This window comes from Panthera leo, chromosome A1, assembly GCF_018350215.1.
Source record: "Panthera leo isolate Ple1 chromosome A1, P.leo_Ple1_pat1.1, whole genome shotgun sequence".
Lineage (NCBI taxonomy): Eukaryota > Metazoa > Chordata > Mammalia > Carnivora > Felidae > Panthera > Panthera leo.
Window position 1 is genome coordinate 108,858,262 of NC_056679.1, and position 26,046 is coordinate 108,884,307.

Below are 26,046 nucleotides of genomic sequence, written 5' to 3' on the forward strand. Positions count from 1 at the left end.
ACAGGAAGGGAGGAGTCCCTCAGGGTGATCACTCCTGGCTGCAGTTCAAAGCTCTGCCCTACATGGAGGGCGCCCATGACCCCCTATCCCAGCACCAGCTGCTGCCATGAGACACTTAAGAATGCTGTCTGGGGTGCCCCCCACTTCCCACTAAGTCCCACTCAGGCACGGGGTGAAGCAGCAGGAGACAGGGAGGAATCCTGGGTCTTTGGGAGATGCCAGAGCAGCCAACTTCACTGGTTCCTGCTCCCTCATGCTCAACTCCCAAGCCCTGGGCAAGGACCTCCCTGGCATCTCAGGTCTCTGAGCTATACTGTATCCTATCAGTAGATCTGATCCAGATCTGTGGATCTGCCCCAGGGACACCTCAGCAACTCTGGAAGGGTGTGCAGTGCCTGTGAGTACCGTGGGACAATGCTAACGCTGGCTCTGGGTATTGTTTGGTGGAGGGGGGCCAAAAGGGGGGGGGTCCTGGATGGTTCTTGATTGCGGTTAGGAATATTCCAGAGGCCTAATGCATGTGCCTTTCTTTAATGTTCACAGCACCCCTATAAGTGAGGCAGCATTTATATCTCCATGTTGCAGATGAGGAATGCAAAACTCAGAGAGGTAAAGGGACTTGCCCAGAGTCGCAAAACTAGTTCATAGTAATGAACTATGGCATTCTAATCTATGTCTAAAAAGCTGGAAAGCATTGCCCTAATATACCAGCCCTCCCCCAAGATAGATGTGAGAGGCTTTAGAAGACATGGCTCATTCATAAGCTGGCCCCCTGAGTGACCCATGTGTGGAAAATTATTTGTTCCCACTACCTCATGGGGACTCCCCCCACTCCCTCTACGCTCCTGTAAGGCCTATCTCAGGGCCAATCATAATGCCAATCCCATCTCCAGAGCAAGGGATCATGATAGTTTGATTCCCCAACTTTACTGTCTTGTTTTCTTTTCCAGGAGTTGGCGAGTTTTGGAAGTTATGGTATGGAAATGTCTTGGCCATAAGTGGAGCCATATGGCACAGAGTGTGAATGGTAAAAATACTTCTTCAAAGCTATAGTTCTCTCTGAGCACAGACCATCACCTGGGGCCTCTCTCAGAGGAGTTACACCCGCAGGGAAGACAAGGCAGACCTGGGGTCTTCCCTGGAGTCCTCCCAGGACCCCTGTGGTACCTGTCTGAGGACAGGGCAGTTTAGTTCTATTTCATGGCACCAGTGACAAGTGGCACTCTGGTAGGGTTCTGGGTTCTGGGCACAGAATGTGCCTCCCTGGAGCCAGGGCCTTACCTGCACCATTCTCTCAAACATGTGTGCTAAAGGCAAATAGGAAATGTGCACATCCGCACATGTGGGAGCCCACTGACTCTGTAAGAAAACAGAAGGAGCCCAGGCAAGGCCCGGTCAGTCAGGTGGGCGTCTTACCTGGATTACTCTCTCAAACATGTGAGCCAAAGGCAGGAAGGAGATGAGCACATCGTCCTGTCTCGGAAAGATCACTTTCTGCAGGTGACGGGCATGGGAGACAGAAAGGAAAGAAAACACTGACAGGAAGACGACAAGAGAGTCATAAAACAATACAGAGAAAAATGGTCCTGGAGGGGCAAACAGGAAGAAGGGAAGGGAAATGGGGAGGTGGGTGGGGAGGAGACAGAGAGAGAGAGAGAGAGAGAGAGAGAAAGGCAAGATGAGAGAGAGAAAAAAATGTGTGAGAGAAAGAGGAAGATGAAAGGCGCAGGAAGAAGAGAGGGAGAGGGAGACAGGGCAGCGTAGGAGGCGGAGTGTTAGGGCGCAGCCAGTGGGTCTAGGTTATCTGCAGAAGCAAAAAGCTCAGTGAAGCACACATAAACCAGCAGAGCTGAGCTCCGCAGGGAAGTCTCCTCTGGGGCCAGACCCCACTTCGCCATCTCCCTGGGCCACCTGAGCCAGGAGTCCAAGGGGCTTGGCTTATCAGCACTTTCTAGTCCTTCTTCCAGAAAAGGGACCCAGGGAGCCCTGGGTCTATACCAGCTGTGGCTGGGGTATGAGCCCAGGACAAACAGATGGCTAAACCAGGCCTCACAAGCCAAGGTCTGGGGACAGGGCCTGTAGGGGAGGCCAAGAGGGAGCCCTGCTGCACCCCTCCTCTCTGGCCCACATCTCACAGATGGGACTGATCTCAGGGACAGGGGCTGCTCCAGCCAGGGGTGCCTGCACAAGGCCTGTGCCCAGGAGCGGGACATACCCTCGGGTGCTCTCCTTTGCTGGACTTCCCTGTCCCCCACCCTTTCACAGGGGCCTTTATTCTTCCATGGCTGGCTTTTGAACGAGTCTGGACAAGCCCTGGGAACTGGGCAAACAGCTCCTGTCTTGGGTTCGGCCACCAACAGTCTCTTACAGTCTTCTACCAAAATCTATCAGTGTTTGGGGCATATGCTCCGTAATGCCATCTGGCAGGAATGCAGACAGTGATTTTCCTCCACTGTGGAGAAAAAGCCTAACTTAAGTGAAAAGGAACATTCCTTTCTCCTTAAGGAAGCTGCAGGAGACATGGATACTCACCACTTGTGGAAAAATGTCCTTCTTTCTTAGCCGGTTATAAAATGCTAACATGCTTTTGTCAGGCCAAGATATCAAGCTTTTTTTTTTTTTTTTTTTATTTTAGATTTACCTTTTTAAGTACAGTCTTACACATTAGCAGTCGCCATTGTTTCCCAGACTCTAGTAGTCCTTAAACACGAAATGACTGAATTAAACCCTGACCTATTTGAAAAACAAGTAATTAAGGATTACTTTCTAAATATAGGTACACATAAAAACCACAGATATCTCAGTTTTTGCAGTTAAAAATGAAAAAGAGTTTTACAGGTCTTTCTGGGATCTTAGCACCTTTAGAAATCAAATTGGCTATTTTTCAGGTATGGATCACTTCAGGGTTTGAGGTTAAAATATCTATAAAGGTCAGATTGTACTGATGACAACAGAAACACCTGCCTGTGAAAGGCAGCTCAGATTACATCAGGGCAGAAAAAAGAAAGCAAACAAAAAAACCTCTGAGGCTTGAGGGTGTCCTCAAGAGACACCTGCTTTAGCGAGTCTACTTTATTCACCTCTGTCACTTTCAGAAAGCCTGAGAAATCAGCCACCACGTTCCCATGGGTGAGCATCGCACCTTTTGGGTTCCCTGAAAAGAGAAAGCACAAAAGGCAAATTAGTTGGAAGCTCAAGGGCCACTCCTTGAGAACAGTGCCCAAGTTGACAGCCCCAGACTGTTGGACCCAGACCCAGACCCAAGCCTCTGGCCTTCGTTGGCAGCCACTTCAGAGTCCTAGGCAGATGAATGCCATGTCAGATACTTTCATCCTGTAGACACTAAAAGCCCACCTTGAGACTCCCAGCAGCTTAAACCAGAAGGCAGGTGACACAGCTACACACACAGGGTGACTCAAAGCCTGACAGGCTGGCTACTTGTGGCCTGTGTTCCCTAAGGGAGCACAGGTTCTCGGCCCCCTGCCTCTTCACCCAGTACGTGGAGCTGGTCTCTGGGCTAAGCAGGTCTAATCTCCAGAATCCAACAGCCAACTGTGCTAGCAGAGGACTTCCTCACTGCATCCAGCACCAGGAAAGGCCCCGGGGTTAAGGCAAGGCTAGAGGTGCAGAGCGCTGGGGTAGACCCCCTGCTTGCTCATTGTCAAAGATGGGACATGGATATTCTTGCTTTGTCTTGATAAGACTTCTCACTACTCCTTGTAGTGAAGCCCAGGTTTGTTAGAATGACTCAGAAGAGTCATTCTCTAGGTGAGGGACCCAGGGCGCAGGAGGCTGGAGAAGGAGGCCAGAGTGGTCACCATTTCACATCAGGGTGGACACAACACAGGCTGCGTCTGGACACATCTGACTGGTCTCAACTCCCGGCCTTTCCCGTCACTGCCAGCATAACATGGGGAAGCCATTTCTCCTCTCTGTTTGCTTACCTGTAAAATAGGGACAATGCCCACCTCATAGGGCTTTCATAAGGTCTAAGAATATAATCCATGTGCAAAAGATGTTATTAGAAGTTTCCACTAAGGCAGCAGATACAACCACTGTGAAACTCCAAAAGTGAGAGGGCAGACCATGTGCAAACTTACCCAGGAAATATTAAATAAACCAATATGTTTAACTTTGCAACCGTCACCCAGAAAGAGGTAATAAAAGGACAAAGTGATTAGAGATTAAGAGAGTATTGTAGTATATGCCATAAAATTGTTCACTTTAAAATATTTAATAATGTTTAATTAAGCTATGTGAATTTTACCTCAGAGAGGAAGAGAAAAGAAGAAGGAAGAGGAGGAAGAGGAGGAGGAGGAAGGGGAAGAGGGAGAGGAATGGACTTGTGAAAAGAATTTCTTCAGAGAGAGCTACGCAGAGTTTTTTAGCCCATCCTCTCTCCCAACTTGAAACCCCAGCTAACTCAGAGCTCAATCATGTTCCCTGCAGCTGGGGATCCTGGTGAGAAATGTGAAGAAGACCGTGGCTGCAAAAAAATAATAAATCCCAGGGACTGCATACAGAGTTGGCAGAAGGAACATTAGTCTGAGGGGGTGATGGCAAGAACTGTGGGTTAAAAAGGAATCTTGTCCACAGGCACAAAATGTAGAGGAGGGAGTGTAAAGAGAACTCCTAAGTGGCACCACCTGAGTGACTCAGTCAGTTGAGCATCCAACTCTTGATTTCAGCTCAGGTCATGATCTCATGGTCTTGAGATCTAGCTCCACACCCAGCAGGGAGCTCACTTGAGATTCTCATTCCCTCTCTCCCTGCCCCCTCCCCTGCCTGCATGTGCACTCACACTCTATCTCTCACTCTTGCTCACTCTCTCTCTCAAAAACAAAACAAAACAAAATAAAAGGAGAACTCCTGAAAGTGTCCGTGACACAAAGAGCAGGTTTTAAGTGTTGCCCTAAACCATCAGAGAACTTCCCTTTCCCACATCCTTATTCTCCCTTCCCACTTCCACCTGGTGGGAGAGGGCTAAAAGCTTCATTACCAAGCGGGAGGAGGAGAAGAGACATCAGAGAAAGAGAGGAGAGCAGACCACCAAGCCCACAGCCAGCCCAAGGTGCGGAGGGAAGAAGTCACAGGGAAGTGGACCGATTCACACTTTGGACCGACACTTGTAGTTGTGAATTAAGACTGTCTGTGACTTACCACACCCATGAAACTGACCTGAGAATGACCATAAAAGGCACAAGGTGCGTATGTTTTCACCCCCACTGAACAACTTTAAAAGAACAGATGGAGACAAAGGTAAAGTTGCTCACATAATTATCTCCCATTAGGCCTGTTTGCTCAACTTACTGGAGCTCCATCTGCCAGAAACAGGAGCATCAGTAATGGCTCCATCTTGGTCTGACCAAGATGTGTGATGGGTGAGGTTGTGTCAAATGCTCTGGGACACACCCCCATACTGACAAATCACAGAGATGATTCTGGGGACACAGAAGGTTACAGGGTTTTAATAGGTAACTATTAAAACATCTTTTTTTTTTTTTTTAAATGAAGAAGATGCATGGGATCTGTTTCACCTCTGCTGGTCCTTCTCTTAACCCAGCATCTTTTCTCAAACCCAACCCCATATTAAAAAGCGACCCTGGAGGCGTCTGGATGGCTCAATTGGTTCAGCGTCCAACTTTGACTTCGGCTCAGGTCATGATCCCGCAGTCCATGAGTCTGAGCCCCAAATTGGTCTCTGTGCTGACAGCTCAGAGCGTGGAGCCTGCTTCAGATTCTGGGTCTCTCTCTCTCTCTCTCTCTGCCCCTCCCCTTCTCATGTACGCTCTCTCTCTCTAATAAACAAACATTAAAAAAAAAAAAAAAAAAAAAAGAAATGTCCCTAATTTGCCTCCTACATACAAATTCTACAGTCTCTGGGCCCACAAACAATTCTGAGAGTATCACCTGGGAATTTTCACCTGTGGATTCCCAAGTTCTACATGTTTCTAAAGAATAACACCAAAATACTAGATGTGAAATCAGAACTCCCACAAAATAGGGTCCAGTACTATAGAACTTCAGATCTGTGAGGCTGGCTGCCTTGCTCATGCCTAATGTAACCTCAGGGTGGGTGACTGAAAATTTCAAAAGAAAGTTGTCTTCATTAATGAAAATTTTCTGAAACCTCCATTCAGTTCAGTCCACAACACATACAATGGTAGTAGTTACCCAAGTCTGCTTAGGCAAATCTTTTTCCTCTCCAACATGATGAGAGAGGTTTAGACCTTTTAGAAACAAACGATTTCTTGTAGGTATAAGTGAAGTTTCATAAACTTCTAATGAGCTAAAGGATTTTTAAATATTCCCAGAAAAGGTTCAAATGATTTCAAGTCATCCCTTGACGTGGTCCCAAGGGACGAAGGAGAAGTACGTGTTGACAGCAAATCCTGGGAGAAGATGCAAGGTCAGAGTCAGGAGGCGGGAGGTCACTCTTTGGAAAGCTCTGTTTGCTTCTCTGATTCAGGACAAGTGCATGCATCTGACAGCAGGTTTTAAAAATGTGATATGGAAGATTTTTCAAGTTGCTCACATGGAGGAACTGGTGAGCATTCCCAGCTGGACCCATGGCAAAGTGACAGAACCACTGTTTGCTCTGTTTCTCTTATTATCTGGAGCAACATCAATGGCACCATCTTATCAACATGAGATCTACTGTCCATTCCCCACCTTCTACTCATAGGCCGGCCATCCCTTCATTTATTTTCTCTCCAGCTGCTGAAGGAAAAAAAAAAACCTCTTAGTTTCAGATTCTGCGGATGTCACTTTGGCTTTAACCAGTATTCCTGGGCTGGCCATCCATGGCTGATCTGCAGAAAGGCATTTCACTAGCTAAAGGTCTGCCCCAGATGGATGTTGGCTCCAAGTGAGAGCAGTTATGGGGTGAAGCTGAGCTCGAGGTCTCTCCTGCAGGGGTGGGATGGGAGTGGGGCTGGGAACAGTGACGGGCCCTCTGGCTGGAGGTTCCTCTGGCTGCTGGCTTCAACTTTCACACAAAGGTGGGTTACAAAAGACACCGGTGACAGAAATGCTCTGGAAGTTTTATAATGCGGATACAGTGTTCATCTCCCTGCTAGAGGCTCCCAACTCTTCTTCAGGATTGAGTCCTACTTTCATCAACCCCATATCCACCAATTTTTTAAACAATCAGACTTGAGAGCTGGTAGAAATACAAATAATAACTATAATAGCAGCCAGGTACTGAAATCCACGACTGTGGGCACTGTGCTAGGCATCTCATACATACATACATGGTAACTCAGTTATTTCTTAAAACAGCCTATATTACAGATATCAGATGGCTTCATTTAATATTCAAGCAAGTTGAGGCTTAAGAGAGGTTAAGAAATTCTCCTAAAGCTGCACAGCAGGAATACCCAGATGTAGTTTTATGCATATGGTCACATAAGTCTTGAACTGAATGGCACAAAACAAATAGGTCAAAGAGAGTATTTTCCCAAGATCCCACTTTTGAGCAGCCACAGAGGTAAGGCCGATGGGCATTACATGCTCGGCTAAATGACTGCAGATGACTGAGCTTTCCTGGGTGCCCTCAATTAGAACAGAAGAGATGCTCCAATTCCAGGGGCCTCTACCCACTCTTCCTCCCTTCTTCTCCAGGCAGGGTACATCTCGTTCCTGCTGTATCCAGAAGCCTCCTCTCTCCCTCAATCCACACCAGAGTTTTAAGGGCTCTGCTCCACTGAGCAGCACCTCCCTTTCCTCTGTCTCTAGTGGCTCTTTCTCAATGACAAAAAACACTTTCAGGTGTTTCCATAACAAGAGCCCCACCCCCTCCATAGCCTCTGCCAGCTCCGCTCTTGGTCTGTCATTCCTTCAAAGCTAATCTATTTTTCACATAGATTCTCCCTTACAGCATAACATACATATGTGGTAAATTGCCCAAATAAGTGTACAGATCCAGTAGATTTTTTTGTTCCCAAAGCGAACTTACCTGGGCAACCAGCACCAGATCAAGAAATAGAACATCACGGGCATCTGGGTGGCTCAGTCGGTTAAGCGTCCAACTTCAGCTCAAGTCATGATCTCACGAACCATGGGTTCAAGCCCTGCATTGGGCTCTGTGCTGACAGCTCAGAGCCTGGAGTCTGCTTTGGATTCTGTGTCTCCCCCTCTCTATGCCCCTCCCCTGCTTGCACTCTATCTGTCTCTCTCTCTCTCAAAAATAAATAAATATTAAAAACAATTTCTTTTTTTAAAGAACTAGAACATCATCAGCATTCCAGGGCAGCGTTATCCTGGACGGCAACCATTATCCTGACTTATAAAACCATAGACTAGTTTATTGTTCTTGTAATTTTATACCAAAGAAATGAGGCAATCTTTTGTGTCTGGTTTCTTTCACTCAATGTACAGTAAGGGAGAGGATTCTATTGAGGTATACCATTCTATCGCTGATGGGCACTGGAGTTGTTTCCAGATTTTGACTATTCAAACAGCGATGTTTATCAACATTATGGAGCATGCCTTTTGGTGACATGGCCATGCTTCTTGAAGAAATTGTCCACATGTGCTGATGTGACATCCTCACCTCCCATTCACTCCTCATTCCACTGCAATCAGCTTCTGCTTCCAGCCTCCGCTCCACGATTAGCCTTTGCCAAGAGCACCAGCAGTCATTTCTGTGGTGGCATCCTCTGGGTATAGTTCAGCCACCAGACAACACTGACAGATTCTATTCACCTCTACCTCAGCCTCCACTTGAAACTCTTGCCCTCATCATTCCTCTCCTGCCAGTGCTCCCAGGCCATGTTCCCAGACAGCTATTTCCTCACTCAACTCTCCTTTGAAGCAATATTTTCTTTCTTGCAGCCAATCCTTTGCACATGCTGTTCCCCATGCTGAGAATGCCCTTCCTCCTATTCTCCTCCAGCTACCAATCTTTCAGGACTCTGCTCCAGTGGACTCCGCTGGGAATCCTTTCTGTCCTGCTCTTCAGACCTCTTGGTGGCATAGTGCTCCATGCACTCTGGGATGTGGACTCTTGAGGCAGTGACCACATTGTACTGAACTGCCCGGTAACATAAGCTGTGAGCTCATGAAGACAGGGGTCTGTCTTATCCATCCCCGTGACCTCAGCCCCCAGCACTAGGTCTGATGTATACTGGATGCTCCATAAATGAGCTGAATGAGTGAATCGATATAAGTTAGAAAAAGAATGCTAAAAGCATAGAGCTTGAGAAGGATATATTTAAAAAGATCGCTGTATTTTCTTCTCTGGGAAGAGAGGGTACATGAACTCATAGTATACGTCTTAACTATCACTAATGGCACCCAATTTCCCAAACAAGGCTATATTATACCCACAAATTCTCTTTGTGGGGGGTAGGGGCTATCAGATTCCAGTCCAGCTAACAGTCATTTTGAAATGAACAACGAACTATATACCCACCCAGTAGCCATCCCTGAGTGTAGACAAACCCCATCCTCTCACCTCCTGCAGGACTGTCACAGCCTGACTAGGGGGTCCCATAGCACTGGCTTATTCTGGGGATCTCCACAAATGTTTCCATCATATAGCAAGAAGAAAATCTTCCCAGAATGATTCCACCAGAATCATGAACCAAATGTCAGGTTTAGATCATACGTTCCATCTTTCCCCACTGAAAGAACAGTGTGGGCCCCTGATGAAGCTGGGAACACAGTTCAGAAGAGAAGCTGTATCCGGGGTTTGTGATGCTGAGGACAGGCAGGGCTGATGTGTTCGAAAACAGGATGGCTGCCAGAGGCACAGCACAGGCTCATGCTAATGCCAAGGAAATCCAAGTACAGCCGGGCAGGGTGATAAGAGGTCTGCTCAATCCCCCAGCTCTGCCCTGGCACCAGCAGCACTTCTATCGCGGGAGTCTTGGGCACTAAATCACAACCTGTTTTCCTGGCTCCATATGACCATCTTCCACCACACAGAGCTTGGGCAGGATGGCTTAGCTTCCAATTGTGATTTCATGGTTTGGAAAAGCATGGGACATGAGGCCTGCCCTCTCCACCTGGGTGATAGCACATTTCTGCTCCATGAAGTTCTTCTCCAGATATGGAGGCCAATATGACCAAGTGACTCATTAAAAGCCTAGGGGCACTCTTGAACATCAAGGGTCAAAAGGTAAAAGCCATGGTAGTAGGGCGCCTGTGTGGCTCAGTTGGTTAAATGTCTGACTCTTGATTTTGGCTCAGGTCATGATCTCATGGTTTGTGAGTTCTTTCTCCTGTGTTGGGCTCTGTGAGACAGTATGGAGCTTGCTTGGGATTCTCTCTCTCCCTCTCTCTCTTTGCCCCTACCCTGCTTGCTCTCTCTCTCAAAATAAATTAAAAAAATAAATACATGAAGGCCACAATAGTAACCTGTTTCCCAACCCAGGCTGGAGAGACATATCACCAAAATTTTACGTATGAAACTCATGACAAAAAAACAAAACAAAACAAAAAACAAACAAAAAAAAAAAACCCCACGTAAACCTGAAGGGCGTTTTTGAATTCTGTGTTGACTCTAGATGTCAGCTACTGGAGAGCAAGGACTATGCTATTTCTTTTGTGTTAAAAATTAGCCGTGGGGAGGAAATCCTCAAACCCATTGAGTTAATGGCAAAAATCCATCTAGATCTAACAAAGCCTTGTTTATCATGATCCATCCTCATGGCGGGTCTGCTTATGGGGCTGGGGAGGACCTGCCAAATGCCTTAGAGGCTGCATCTGCAGAGACTGTGCAAAGTTCCACTTTCACTGCCCACCCCATCAAGCGTTATCATCAAGGCAGGCCAGCCCTCCAACCAGAAGAAGAAGGCTGGAAACTTCTTGCCCATTTAAGGCTAGGACAAGTGACTTCCCAAGTCAATAGATGAGATGGAGTAGCAGCAGAGGAAGAGCACTGGGCCGGGGGTTCTGGAAAAAGGGCACAAGTCCCCTGCTTCCACTTGCTGGTGGCATCCACTCATATAGCATCCATGCTTGCTTGCCTCACAGGCCGTGCTGAGGTCCCAGCAGCTCAGTGACTGGACGGAAAAGGCACTGCAGACTGTGAAGTGCTGTGCCTGTGGCCACACCCCTCCTGTGCACCCTGCCTCCTCCAAGCAGCCTTCCTTGGCTATCCTTGCTGATGCTGCCCTATGCACTCCTCTGTCAGCACCAGGCATGGGGTGAATCATTTCTGCTTGTCTTTATCCGACATCCACGCCCACAGCATACCAGCCCCATCCTTCAGAGTTTCTGCACTGCCTTTTTCCACACCATTCCCTCTCTGGCACTTTCAACCACCCTATCACAGGGAGAGCCTGGGGAGGAGGTGGCAGCAAGCCTAGGTGAGTGGTTCCTAGCCACCAGCAAGTGGTAGAAGTGGAACCCAAATCAAGACTTTCAGACACCAAACCCCACACTTTGTCTGTGGTCCCTGACACAAAGGCCAAGTCAGGGCAGGAAGGAGAGTGGTGAGAGCTGCTTCTCAGCAAGGGATGATGTGACTCAGCTACCCAGCCCTCCTCTGGCCCCAGCTCCAGGAAATGGCCAGCCCCCACCCTGGACTTCGCAGTCCACACTATCCATGTCCCACCACCCATGCTGCCTCCTGCTGGGCACTGGGAGCCCATGGTCTGGAATCAGGCATGGGACAAGGCTCAGCCCATGCCTCAGAGGTCAGGGGGGCAGCAGAGACCCCTGCAGTCACACCACCAAGGCTGCTAGAGAAGGTTGCAGGTGGCCCCGGCTGGTGATCTGGGTGCCTCAGCTCACCTGTTGTGCCGCTTGTGAAACACACAATGGAGAGGTCACTGGGCTTCGGGGGCTGCAGAGTTGAGAAAAAGTGTATGTTAAGAGGACCCAGAGTGGCCAGCCAGGGCCCGAGACCCCTGGAATTCTCAACCAGCCAGCCTCTCTGTGCACCCCCACCCGCCACGAGTGGGTATAGAGTCGTGTGCCTGCCCCTGCTTGCAGCCGTCAGAAAGGTGGGCTGGCAGGTCCTCAGGAAAGAGGCTGAGGAAACTTGATGGGGGCTTGGACATCCATCTGTCACACTAATTTCTCACCTGGTCCTGCTGCCTCCCCAGCTTGAATCTGAGATGGGATTGGGCTACAGTGGTCACATCTAGGCCTCTAACAAAGACCTCACCTTCTCAGTGGAGAAGTTCCATCCTGCCTTCCCACTTTCTCCCAAATGTCTGGGGTTAGGCCTGGGAACAGAATGTGTGGCCCAGGAACTGAGATTCCCACTGTGGCACCAAGACTGCTCTGTATCAGACCCTGGCCCTGGCCCAGGGCACAGAGTCCTGGGGTCACCAGGAGGAGCCTATCATGCCCACTTGTATGCAGAAGAGATGACATGAGTTGGGACTGAGGGACAAGCAAGATCTCTCCAGACAAAGGGAAGATGGGCTCTGGAAGAGGAACTAGCCTGGTTACTGGTGGAGGCATGGAGGCAAGGGTGTGCCAAGAGGTTGGAGAATGGTGCTCCGAAGGCGGGGGTATGGTATGAGGGAGGTGGGTATACACCAGGGCTGCCCATGAAGGGCTGATCCGCATATGAGAAAGCTCAGGGGCAGGTAAGAAGAGTGGGAAGGGCTGAGCTGGAGGGAAGACTGGAGGCAAGAGGCCTCGTAAGCAAGCTTAAAACTCCCACACGGCTCTCCCAGGGCCAGTGACTGTCACTGGTGACTTGACCCCAGGAAGTATCACTCGGGGGTAACACACAGAAAAGTTCACGGGGTGCCTGGGTGGCTCAGTCAGGTCCAACTTCGGCTCATATCATGATCTTATGGTCCGTGGGTTTGAGCCCCGTGTTGGGCTCTGTGCTGACAGCTCAGAGCCTGGAGCCTGCTTTGGATTCTGTGGCTCCCTGTCTCTCTGCCCCTGTCCCGCTTGTGCCCTGTCTCTCAAAATGAATAAACGTTAAAAAATTTTAAAAAGAAAAATTCACAAAGATGAACAAGGACAGCAGATGTTACAAGGGCACTTGGCCCCGGGGTTCACTTCTAAATCTGTTGCTTCTCCTGTTCACCCCATCCTTGTAGAGTTCACTACCTACAAGGGGAAAAAATAAGCCTTCCCAAAGAAAAGGCCTCTGGAGAACCAAGGGTAGTGAGGAATGGCTGCCCTTTTTTTCTCCATCTTAAACGTCTGACTCCTGTTCCAGGTCCCTCTCTACACCCTCACCTACACAAGTCCTGGTTCCTTGAGTGGGTATTTCCAAAGCTGCTCACAGCAATGGCTTATTAACACAGGGGTGCTTCTCTGACCCCCTAGCAAGGCCCCTTGCATAGTGAGCGTGGTCTGTGAGGATAAGCCCCGCACACCATCAATAAAGACCTGCTGGCAGATGAGCTTACCACAGGGACATGATGATTCCGTTGGCCACACTCCTGGAAGAGAAAACCATGATTTTTAAAATGCTCAAAAGTTCTGATTGATCAAAACAAGTTAATAAACAAAAAATTAAAATAAGCTTGGCATGGTGGAGAAACCACCTCCTGCCTATGTGGAGAAACCACCTGAGTGGCTCTTCTTATATGCACATCCAGGCCTAGGCCACCCCACACATTACAGACAGGGGCCTGAGGCCCAAGGAGAGGTTAGACACTGTGCACGTGCACAACGGGGGAGACAGCTTGAGGTGCCCATTGGGACACATGCTCAGGACAGAATGGCTAGGTGGCCTACACTTCCAGATAAATGGTCAAGGCTAGAGGGGCAGATGGGGGGGTGGTCAGCATAAATGTGGCCCCCAAACCATGGATGGTACAACTGCCCAGATATTACAAGTATAGTTGGTGACAGACAGGCAGGTAGGAGAACACCTGGAGAGCTCAGGGGCCTACATCCAGAAAGGGATGGTGGGGGTGAGCTGCTACTGAGGCGGGAGTGAGGCCCTGGGGACCAGGATGTCCTGTGCCACTCTAGCAGGCCACAAGCTGCCACCAGCCTGATGCCTCTGGGGAGGTCATGCACAGAAAAACTGGTTCTGCTGGCTGCTGGGAGTTTGGGACACACTGAAGGAACCTCTCAAAGACTCCTGGACTTCATGTCTGTAGTATTCAGGCTCAGACAGGCTGATGGCTAGCTGAAAACATGGAGGATCCAGAGGCTATGTAAGTAACTCTGGGGCAGACTGGCACTACCATATACCTATTGGTGCCTGTGTTATTCAATGTGCCAGCCAACTGAGCCTGTCACCTAGAGGATGCCTATAGGCACCAACCTCACCACCTGCCACCAGCCCTTGTAAAAGCCTGCCCTATCTCAGCCCTGACACACCCTGATGGCCCAAGATGTCCACCCGGGGGCATGAGAGGGGCAGATAACCAGCAGTCCTGTCTCAGCAGCCAACCAGCTATGGCCCAGTAAACAGCCCAGAAGCAGACACTCACCTCCACGGCCTGCATGGACTTAATGACCACCCCACACTCCTGCCCTCGGTCTTTCAGAGCTTCCTCGAATGGTTCCATGACAATGATGAGCTTCAGCCCTGGAGTCTCCTTCCTCTCCACATGTTCTAGCAGAAGCACAGCCTTCTGAGGTTTATCCACGACCACGGTGCTGATGTCAGCTGAAGGGACCATTAGGAAAAGTCAGGCTGTGTGAGCACAGGCTGTGACTGTGGGTAGCATGTGCTAGGCAGCAGAGCCATGGGCTGTGTGTGCCAAAGCTTGTGTGTAAATAAATGCAGAAGACAGGCCATGTAGGCTATGTGTTGTATACAGAGGAAAGTGCATGGAGCTTAGGAGAAACAAGGGCAAGAGGCCAAGGAATGTCCTGGAGCAGATTCCAAGCATTCCTTTGCTCCAGGCTCAGGATCCATAATCTCAGGTCTGCTTGAGGTTATTTGCCACCATCACCCCGCTTCCCCCACATCTGCCCTGAGCTGAAAAGTAAGCCTCAGAGAGTCGGAAGCCTGTGTGGAGGCTGCTGCAGAGGCTCCTTCACGGTAGCCAGGCCCTGTGGAAGGTGCCTTCAGGTGAAGTCCAACTGGGGAAAGCCAACTCAACGGCCAGATTGGAAAATGTTCTTTGAGAATGGAAGCAAAGTGCTTACTAGTATCAGACAATTAGCGTAAGCTAAGAGGCTGGGGTCCAGGGGCTGGCTGCCAGTGGCAAGAGGAGGCAGTGGTGGCTCACCTGTGTTGATAATGTAGCGGATAGCACCAGGGCCCAGGGTGTCATATAGTGGGATCACCACCATAGAATACGTGTAGCAGGCAAGCTCTGCGATGATCCACTGTGGAGACACACAGGTGCGGGGTTGGGGGAGCACAGAGCAGATAGGAGGGCTGTACTGCTCTTATGCCCAGGCAACCAGGGTACTTGTTCTGGGTCCTCCTGAGAAGGTTCTGTTCTGGCCCTCTCCACGTTGCAAGGAATCCATGAGATTAACTGGTTGCACTTGCTTCCCCACAGCCTTCTAGAGCACGCATGCCCCAGGGAATTTGGGGCCTCCAAATAGCCCAAAGCCTACTTCTAGGCCTTGTGGCCTTCTTCCCTGGGTCTTTCTTCTCCCATGGCTCAGGAAACACCTGTTTGTGGGGCTGGGTGGGGTGTAGATGGAGCTTGGCTGAGATGTCCACTCCTGATTAGGGGCAAAGCCAAAGGAGTCGGTGGTGGCATGGACCAAGTACATCCATGTTTTCTCTTGTCCTAGGCCCTACATGCAGTTGGACCAGGGCTGTTGTATGGTACCCAACCCCCTAGTCTACTGAAACCTCTAAAACCAATCAAGGCAGAAGCTTACCTCTGGTCGATTTTGTGCAAAAACACCAACAAACTGATCTGTACATGCTTTACAATCGTGTTGCAGAAGTCCGGACCCTAGATATTCAGCCCTGTCGGCCACCTGCACATGGACATGGGGAAGTGATGGAAAGCAAGGACTTTTAGCAGGGGAGGGAGATTCCCAGGTAAGGATTCCTACAGGTCTGAGACCTCCCTAAGACCCTACCCAGGTCGGCAGGAAGTCCTCTGAAGTTGCTGCTGGGAGTCTGGCAAACAGGCCATGCAAGGAAACAATGACCCTCTGAGACCCTGCAGGGTACCCACAAGCCCCACAATGCCAGGTCTACATGGGTCGACAGGGTGGGGCCTGTCCTCTATCACTCACCTCCTGGTAGGACAGCCACTGATAAGGTTGCTTGGGCTTCCTGAAGCCAAGACAGGGTCCATTCCCTGCAGAGAGATAAGCAGGCCTTGTGCCAGGGAGGATGGTAGGGTGGGTGTCACCTGCATCTGCTCATCAGATAGGTGAATGGACATCCCATCCTGTGGGGTGGTCCATGGGTCAAGTGAACTGCCCCCAGCTGCCTGTCTAACCTGCTGAAGCTGAAGGAGGCCTAAAGCACACAAGCATGACATGTCCTCAAGGAGCAGGGAGGCCCTGGAATAAGGACTAACACAGTGCCAGTTCCCACCATGACCTGTGTGATGCAGCCCCAAGGGGACACAAAGACGTGGGGACTATGAGGCAGAGATGGAGAGTTGCCTCTCTGTGACCACTTCCTTTTGACCCATATCCTGGGTCACCCAGACATCCCAGAGGCTCAGGCTCTGAACCATGCCAGCCAGAGGCCTGGCAGTTTGAGGCTTAGCAGGGGCTGCCCATGGGAGATATAAAATAAGGGCTAAGGAGTGCCTAGGTGGCTCAGTTGGTTAAGCGTCTGACTTCAGCTCAGGTCATGATCTTGGGGTTCGTGGGTTTGAGTCCTGCGTTGGGCTCTGTGCTGATAGCTCGGAGCCTGGAGCCTGCTTCAGAATCTGTACCTCCCTCTCTTTGCCCCTCCCTGGCCCACATTTTCTCTCTCTCACTTTCTCAAAAATAAATAAACATTAAAACAAATTTTTTGTAACTATGAGCTAAGAGCTGGTTTAAGGTCAGGCAGTGCTAAGGGCTAGAACAAAGCTGAGGTCAGCCCTTCGGCCGCATAATGCAGTTACTTCTCCAAGTGGGAGGAGTGCCAGGAGTTGCTCTTCTCCTCTGAACCTGGCAACCACTCACCTGCCACGCCCCTGGTTCCCTGCTTGTCAGCTCACATCTTTGCACCTGCTCAACCCTTGGCAGGGCTCCTCCAGACCCTCACAGCCCCTCTCACCTGAGATGCTAAGCCCACGGCGGAACACCTCGTACATGGTCCTGGCATCATCATAATAGTGGGTGAGCAGCTGAGGGCCATCTCCAATCACAGATCGCCGGGCCCCGCCACTGTCCTACGAGCCAAGCACAGGCCAGGGAAGCTGGCTGAGGCAGGCATAGGCATCAGGGGAGAGCACCGGTATGCAGCAGGCTGTACACGGCGTGGATGCACACCAGGGCCACACAGTTGGGACTGGGACATGCTCTGTGTGCACTCACACACATGGCCTACACACACCTGGACGGTACACACACAACCTCTACACACACTCACACACATATGGCTGGTATACGCTTGACCTATATGCAGCTACACTCAAACACAGTTGGCTCACATACACAGGCCCAGTACACTGGTCTCCCATACATGCACACAGCACCTAAACACTGCGTGAGCACACACAAAATGTCCATAATTTCAGTGACTGTTCAAATATACCTATGGTTCATTCATACAATGGAATGGTAAGTGTTGGCTAGAGTCAGGCTACCCTCTGGCATCAGGATCAGCCTGGAAAGGTGGCCTTCATCCCATCATCTGTTGCTGCTGTACCCCTAGGTTAAGAAAAATTTGGGTGCCATCCATCATTCACATAATAGCGTGAATTAGTTTGAATACTGGCTAAAGGTGCCTGTCCAGGAACACTCCTGCCCATGCCACATGACCCTTCTACGGCACGAATTCACCCTGTGTCTGCTTACTACTAAAAACAAAAAATAAATCTATGCTGCTCCCTCCAGGATCCTGGCCCATGGGCCTTTGTCCTTGCTGGCCTCTCAAAGTAAGTTATAATTAAAATTACCAAATAGTCTGGTGCTTTCTCTGTGTCACCTTACCAAATCCTTACCACAACTCAGGAAGCAGATACTCCTTTTATTACTCACCTGACAGTTGAGGACATTGAGGCTCAGAGAGTTAAGAAACTGCCAAGAATCATATAGCTAGTAAGAGGTACAGCCAGCCCTTCAGGGCTTCTGTATACCAAACGCCATACTGGTAATTACTCTGCTAGCCTGTTGGTAGCCCCTCTCCACTGTCCAGCCACCCCATATGAATCTCCATTTCCCAAAGCCACCAGGTACAAGATCACATACTCACATCTTTGCACATATCATGCCTTCTGCTGGAAAAGTGCCCTGAACATTCCCATCCTATCTAGACCTGCACCCTCTCCTAGTGGGCAAAACTCTGCTATGCTCATGGTTGCCAAGATCAAGAGCAAAAAAGGCAGGATGTTGAACTGTATATGCAGCATGATAGCTTTTAAAAAGAGGGGCAAATATCTATTCGCCCACAGATGATCGTTACTAGGTTTCCCTGGGGAAGAAAAGGTGGAAGCTCTTCAGTCTATGACCTTTTTCCCTTTTGAAGTGTGAATATATTATGTATTCAAAATGAATAAAGTTTAAGAAAAAGATAATTTTTAAAAAGGCAAAATAGGGGCCCCTGGGTACCTCAGTCAGTTAAGTGTCCAGTTATTGATTTCGGCTCACATCATGAACTCCCAGTTCACAGGATCGAGCCCCGCATGGGGCTCTGTGCTAAGAGTGCAGAGCCTGCTTGGGATTCTCTCTCCCCCTCTCTCTGCCCTTCCCCCACTCTCTCTCTCTTTCAAAATAAATGAATAAACTTAAAAAAAAGGCAAAATAAATGTCACAAGCTTAAGAAAGAAACAAATCTCACTAGTCCTTCTAGATTTAGCCTGGAATACCCTTGTCCAGGCTGGGCCACTGCACTTTTCCTCCCCTTGGTGACCTTCTCTGTGAGTCCATGTGCTCTGGGAGGACAGGGGCACGGGTGGGCTCAGTTCAGAGTCCCAGCTCCAGACTATGGCTGGGCACAGAGAGACTGTGGGAGGGAATTTATCTGGCAGCTCCTTGAGAACCTTAGGTTTTCTACTGAGGCACCAGTGAGCCAAGGCTTCCCACCCAAGAGACAGGCAAACTAGAGGCCTGGTGCAAGGCCATGATTGGGCTCTGCCCAGGGTTCAATTCCTGGGAGAGGCAGAGGAGCATCTAGCAGGAGATGCTGCTCAAGGCTACTGGGGGGCTTAGTGGTTCACTGCTTGGGGAAACCAAGATTCTCTGCACCATTTTAGGTAAAATCGGCTACAAGTTTGGCTTCTACCTTCAAGATACCTGTCCTCTGCCCACTCCTTTCCACAGCCCAGCCACTTCCACATTGCTCACCTCCACTTCCTCTGACTGCATCAGGAGGTTGCACGGTGGTTGTAAGGCCTTTGGCCGGTGAGTGAACCAGTAGGCGAGGATGGCAGCCAGAGCACCCATACTCACAAGGGTGGTGGCTGAGAGGCTGCGGAAAAACTGGCCCAAGTCACCCAGCTCGGGCAGCCGCAGCAACCTCAGTATCTCTTGTGTCTGCATCTTCTCCAGAAGTGAGAGGATGAACTCTGTAGGAAACAAGAGGTAGGTGAGAGAGGAGAGCTGATGGCAGGCTAGGGAGGAGTCTGGTTCGGTCCTTCCATCTGTCTTGGATCACAAGTGACAAAATGACCTTGGCCAGGCCCTGGCCAAATACAGTAGGGCAGGCCCTGGGTTGGTTGGGGTGTACAGTCTTCTTGTGCAACACAGTGTATCCCTAGACAGGCCTGTCCAGGTGACAGGCCAGAACCCTTAGTGGTCACACTTGACAGTCAGACATCCGGCCCGGTTTTCCTGAGAACTATATGCTCAAGCCCTAGGGCATGGATGACAGATGCTTCCCTATCTTCCAGGAGCCGGGGAATGCTCTGAAAGCTCTGGAATTAATGCCTCCTGAGCCCCAGGGTTTGGGTGCTCTGCTTCTCCTTTGTGTTCATATTATTGTGCTTCTCTTTGCTCCTGGAGTATGAAAACCACAGTGACCAGAATGGGTCAGGGGTACAGGTTCCTTCCAGTCTACCTCAAAGTTCCCAGCACCAGGCCCTGATCCTGAGGGAGACAGAGAAAGGAAAGGGAGCAGAGCCTATCAACCCACTCTTAGAGGTGCCTCTGGCCCTCATGACATGAGGGCAATCATCTCTCTGGCAAGGGTCCAGTGAGTGACACAGCAGGGCTTCCCCAGGTCTACATCCTCATCATACCATAGGCTCTTCTTGAAGAAAAGTTGGAGCCACAGTCTTGCCAGGGCCAGAGGTGATGCTGGGGCCAACTTTGTGAGGAACAGCAAAGTTACCAAGAGCAGCCAGGGTGGGATCCAGGTACTGCTCCCTGGCCCCAGACTGCTGACCACTATGCACTACAACTCTGCATGGCCACTGACCAAGCACCAAGAGGCACAGCTGGCCCCACCATTAACTGGGCCCTGGGCCGTCCCCCCGGGACCCAATCAGCTCATGTCCAGAGGACACAGAAGTGGCATAGGGGAACTGGTGGGAAGAGAAAGGAACCAAGGCTCAGAGAGAAAGGGCTCAGCAAAGTGCTGTGTGCACTTCTAGGGGTAAGCAGCACTCCTTGTGATGTCACATAAAGTGGTCAGGACTCCATGCTTGCCCACCACAGTCCAAGTGGCGACAGTGGGCTGATGAGGGCATAGAGAGGATGCCCTGGGGTGGACAGTGGAAGTGTTGCTGTGAGAAATATTATTAACTAAATTTGGTTCAAAGAGAGCAGGTCTCAGGAGCTGCCACGTTCTCCTGATGGCCACTAAATGAAGCAATGATGGCAGGGCAGACATATGGCCTGTTGGGCTAAGGGTCTTCACTTCACCCAGGACTGAGAGAGGCAGTGAGGATGGACCAGGCATTGGATGCTTTTATCTTCACTAGGGCATCTTCAGTGTCACTGCCCAGTAGGATTTGAGGCTACAAGCACCACATAATACCTATAGGTCTGCCAACCTAATGAGGGCTGGGTAAGCTCCAGGCTGCCATGCACCACTTATGGCCGCTCTCCTTACTGGCCCTTGACCTTTGGAAGCAAGACTGTGGTTTTCCTTTTTGGAAAACAGTGAGAAACCCAACAGCAGCTACTCTGCAGCCAGAGGATATGAGCCAAACAGCAATTGCTTGACCCCGGAGAAAGGAGCAATCTGCTGAAATCCCAATAAATAATATTTGTACTATATTGTAACATTACCACATCAGAGATGAGATCAGTGATGTGCAAGTCACTGCAGAGAAAGCAAGTAAATCTTGATTCAAATCCCTTCTTCTCCACTTATAAGTGACACAAGGTTGCATATAACTCACCTCTCTGGACCTCCACTTGCCCATCTTTAATATGGGGACAGTATCACAGAGGCATTTACTCATACTGTGTCTGGCATAGTTAGAGGCACGCCATGACTAAACAGATGGTTAAGGGGTATGGTTGTCAGACCAAGGAGGCAGGCCCAAGCACCGGGCAGAGGTGGCTGGGCCCTGGATATGGTCCCTCAAGAGTCTATGCTCTATAGATGGCACAACAGGCTGTCTGAGTGTCTGAATCCTGGGAACACTCATGAACCATGCCCAGGTTCTAGCTGCCCCCTGGAGAGCAGAGAAAGTGAGCCCCCAGCCAGCCCTCACTGAATTCCTCACTGAGTTCATCATTCTCACTGAGTTCCTGAGCTGGAAACCCAGTTTTACTAGTAGCCTCCTTGAGCTAGATCAGTTTTGAGGCCATCCTACAGGAACAAATCACTCCTGGCATATCGATCACATTATGGTTCTGCACAAGCAAAGAAGAGGCCCAGCTATGGCCCCCAGTGAATTCACCAAGGAAAACCACTCTGGGGAAGACCCTGGGCAGGCAGCCAGCTAGTTTCCTTGGGACAGTTACTTCCCTAAGCTGCAGATGGGGAGACCAAGTGACAGCCCTGCCTGTCAGAGAAATAACTCAGTACACATAGTGGAAAATCCGGGTGTTCATCAGCTCTTGGGGTGGGCTCGGAGCTCACTGACATTTCCTCTAATTGGCTGAACTGGTTCAATGGGCTGAGAAGCCTCTGACAAGCCTTAAGAGCTTAGCTGTATGGTCCCCCAAAATTTTAGAGAGAACCCTACAGTCCCTAGTCCTCGGCCATTGCTCATGGGCCCTGAGCTACAGCAGAACATGGGTATCTGCAGCATTCGCTGATATCCACGGAGCACAGCCCAGAATGGCCTCCATCCATCCACCCAGCCAACCCCCATTCACTCAGCAGACCCTCACATGGTCACCGCTCTCATCTAGATCAGTGCTGGACCCTGGGACAAGCCAGATGTGGGCCTGCCCTCCTCCTGGGCGACTCACGAAGGAGCGGACAGGGCTGTGCAGTGTGGTCTGGGCTGTGATTAGGCATGGGGAGCCAGAGAAGGTGCTTGGTGCAGGCATGGGGAGTCAGGACAGGCTTCTGGCAGGGAGTCATACTGATGTTGAGATGGAAAGATGAAGAGGAAAGGGTGTCCTGAACAGAGGGAAGCAAACGTACAGAAGCTGGAGCTGACAGAGAGCAGAGAGCACTTAGCCAACTGAATATTCCACTCAGGAAATAAGGTCTGAGCCCAAGAAATCTTGTACAAAGGTCAATGCCACAAGTCTGAGAGGCTGGCCTCCTAGAAATGCAAGTTCTCAGAAGTCACCAAAGTATCACAGGCCCCAGGAGAGGGAAGAACAGAACTTGTCTAAACTTGCTGAATTCCTGGTGTCCAGGAAGCCCTTGCCGAAGGTGGGGACACACAGACTCCACAGAAGAAGGTACTTGCCATCCACAGATACAGAGGGGGCAACTAGGGAAGCCAGGATCCAGGGCCCAGACCACAGCCTCCCATACCACTACCCCATCCCTGCCAACATTGGACCATCATATCCACACCTGTGCCCTCATTTGCGGTGGGGTTGAACCCACAGGTAATCACCTCCAGACCTGCTCAGAAAGGCCCAGGCCCAGGCTACAGGGGAAGGAGGCAGCACAAGGCCACCAGAGCCTATGAAGCGGCATCAGGCAGTCAGGCCCCTTCACTTCTTCACTGTGCACACAGTAGGGGTGGGTCCCTCAGACCATCTTCTCCTGGCTGGGACCTTCTCTCTAGATAACCCATTTGCCTGGGGCAATGGAGGGTGGTGGAGAAAGGGCTTGACTACCCACTCCTCCTCAGGCTCCTACTTAGGTACCCACCCTTAAGGAAGCATCTGAAGGGAATGTAGCAACTCTGGCCCTGAGGCTGGGCCTGCACCCCTCCCTGCTGGGTAGCAACCAAGGGAATCAGTGGTGCACATATCATGCTCCTAGGCTTGCCGACCTTCTCAGACATTCAGGGCTGCCTGCGTATACCCTTAGATTCCCTGCAGACCTGGGAGCCACTGCAGGGCAGAGCTGCAAATCCAGGTCTTCTGAGGACATGGGCCTGAGAGCCAACCCACGCCACCAAACCCTTCGCATGGGGGCAGGGTAGAGTCAAGGCCTGGGGTCTGGTCTCATTTCATTATTTCAAAGGGCCGTGGCCTCCTCTGAACTTTACTCTCTCTCCATTAAGCTAGGGTGGGGTTTGGTGGTCCCTGGGATCCCAGCAAGAGCTGCCTCTTCCCATACCCCAGGGAGGCTCTCCTGGTGGCAGCAGCATGGGATGTGGGATGGGGGTGGGCTGGACAGCACCCAACGGAATCAGTGGTGCACTGTTGCCAAGTGAGTGTTTGTAAATATTCAGCTGGCAGGAGGACCGCGCCCTCGGCACAAACTAGTCTCCTCTCCCCCGGCATATCCTATACCTCTTTGTCCTCTGGCACAGAAGAGTTCAGGACCCCAAGTGGTGGCACAGGCTAGGGGACTGAGAGTCCCCCCCACCCCTCCCCTCCCTGTACCATGTTCTCCACTGATTTGGGGCACATGGAAGGTGGGTGGTGAGTGGCATAGCTGTCAAAGCCCAGGAAGGGGAAGAATAGGAGGAAAGAAACCCTGGTGGGAAGCATATTGGCACCAAGGTGGCAGGGTGGCAGGGGTAGAGCCCCAAGGCACAGTCCCTGTTGGAGATGGCCCTGAGGCCCTTGGCTCAGATCCAACAACCCTCGGCAGACCCAGCCTCCTAAATGCAGCACTCTAGACCTTCACAAGCTACCTAGATGGCTCTGTCAGGGCCACCTCCTAAACACCTCTCAAAGCTGACTGCTCCTCTTCACCCCCACAGCTCATGGCCTGGTCCAGCTACCACTAAGTGCAGTTCAGATTCCCACACCAGTCTCCTCATAGGTATCCCTGCTTTTAACCAGTGCTTATACTGATACCAAAGTTATTTTCCTGGTACACAGATAGGACCATGTCATGCTACTACTCAAAAACCTTCTCTGGCTCCCTACCACCTTAGGACAAAAGTCCAAACTCATCACGCCAGTACTGAGGGACTTCATGACTCTCAGATTCTTTCCTCCCCTTTAAATCACTCAGGTTCCCTCTGCATTCACCTGGAGTGGGGTGGGAGTTCTTGCAATGGGGTTCTGGGTCTCTGATGGTAGGCAAGCACAAGGCAAGCCACCAGATCATTAAAGAACCTCCTTAACTCTCAAAGAAAGGCTTCAAAAAGAAAATCACAATCTCTCCCAGGGCCCAGGGTCCCCAGAAAACAATCTAGGGAGAGGGCCCAAAGCTAAGTTCTGGTGCTGCACTGACCTGGTCTGAACCTTGACTCAGACTCTTGATAGCTGTATGACCTTGGACAAGTCACTTTATCCCTCTGGGCCTCTGCTCAAACAAGCCAATGGATAGACAGAGAGTGTGGTGCCAATCACACAGTAAATGAAACACTCAGTAGACAGTAGTTAGCTAACGCGGTTACTCCATCTCTTTGTCAGCCAGAAGGGCTCAAAGATAACTTGCAAAAGTACATGCATTTATACCCTACCTTTCCAAAGGGCTCCTGGCACTGGGGAGGCGGCTGAACTGGTCCCACTAGTACCAGCCTCCCTTTATAAAGGGTATGTGGGGCTCAGGGAGAGAGCTTACCACATCTTGAACAAGGCACAAAAGTGGCGAAGGCCCTGCCCCAAGTGTGCCCTCCTGGGGACAGCGGATGGCAACAGACGCCTGCTCTGAGAAGCCGGGTGGTGGTGGAGGCGTTAGCAGTGGTGGCAGAGGCTCCCTGGCGGCCGTGGGAGCAGGTCTGGCAGGACCTGGGTACAGAACAGCTCTATGAGGAGCTGCTGCCCCCCCCCTCCCCTTCATCTGCACATTGGGCAGCACTGGCTCAGATCAGCTTAGAGCCAAGCAACCCGCCTTAACCCCCACTCTGCCGGGTTTCCAGAGCTCCGTTCACTGCTTCTCCCCCACCTCCACTCTGTCTTTAGTCCTGGACGGGAGTTTGCCAAATGGGTTGCTTAAGGACAAAGCCTCTTTACACATCCATCCGTGACACCGATTAGGGGCCAGAACCTCAGCCAGGGGCTGGGGACCTGCAGCCAACGTGACTGGCGGAGGTAGTAGGAAGTAGTGGGGAGTGGGTGTGGGGATGCCAGATGTCCGGCTGAGAGAGGCATCTAGAAGCCCAGGAGACTCCACCGCCAGCCCCTCCCAGGGACTGTCTCCACTCCCTGACCCCACAAGGTCACAACCTGTCTACTTGGCGAGAGGAAGGAAACTAGTCACAGTCCCAGATATAACACCTGCTCAGAGATGCTCTGGACACTCTGGACCAAGGATCAGGGTCAGCAGGTCTCTTCTGCAAGACCCTAGTCCAGCACAGCAGCCCCTCCTTAATGACTGCCCTTAGAGACACTGTTTCCTGGTTTGCCAGGGACTAGCCATCCTGGAGCCAGAATCCACACCCAGGCCTGTTGGAACCAAAGCTGATCTCTGACATCTCTCAGCACCTCTGGCAGACAGACTGGGACCAGAGGTCCCACAGACTCCCAGGGCCTCACTCCTGCAAGGTTTGTCTCTGTGGGGTTGGGGGGAGGGGGTCAGGTATGGCCATTTTTCACTCCTATTTTGGTGACCAGCATGTGGCTAGGCACACAGTAGCAACATGGTGGCCCCTG

General features: G+C 50.7%; 1 protein-coding gene across 5 annotated transcripts in view; it reads right to left on the reverse strand.

Moving 5' to 3' along the window:
• ACSL6 (acyl-CoA synthetase long chain family member 6) overlaps positions 1-26,046 on the reverse strand; it is a 60,105-nt gene that overhangs the window by 23,334 nt on the left and 10,725 nt on the right. For 3 of the 5 annotated variants that reach the window (XM_042934547.1, XM_042934573.1, XM_042934583.1), the window contains 10 exons: positions 19,309-19,529; positions 17,078-17,192; positions 16,093-16,157; positions 15,727-15,828; positions 15,117-15,216; positions 14,370-14,548; positions 13,332-13,364; positions 11,743-11,794; positions 3,081-3,154; positions 1,417-1,494 (listed from right to left, as the gene is read on the reverse strand). In XM_042934547.1, the coding sequence (XP_042790481.1) occupies positions 1,417-1,494; positions 3,081-3,154; positions 11,743-11,794; positions 13,332-13,364; positions 14,370-14,548; positions 15,117-15,216; positions 15,727-15,828; positions 16,093-16,157; positions 17,078-17,192; positions 19,309-19,529 (1,019 nt within the window). Of the gene's footprint in view, positions 1-1,281; positions 1,360-1,416; positions 1,495-3,080; positions 3,155-11,742; positions 11,795-13,331; positions 13,365-14,369; positions 14,549-15,116; positions 15,217-15,726; positions 15,829-16,092; positions 16,158-17,077; positions 17,193-19,308; positions 19,530-26,046 lie in introns of all 5 variants that reach the window. The other 2 variants (XM_042934558.1, XM_042934565.1) reach the window with 2 other exon arrangements.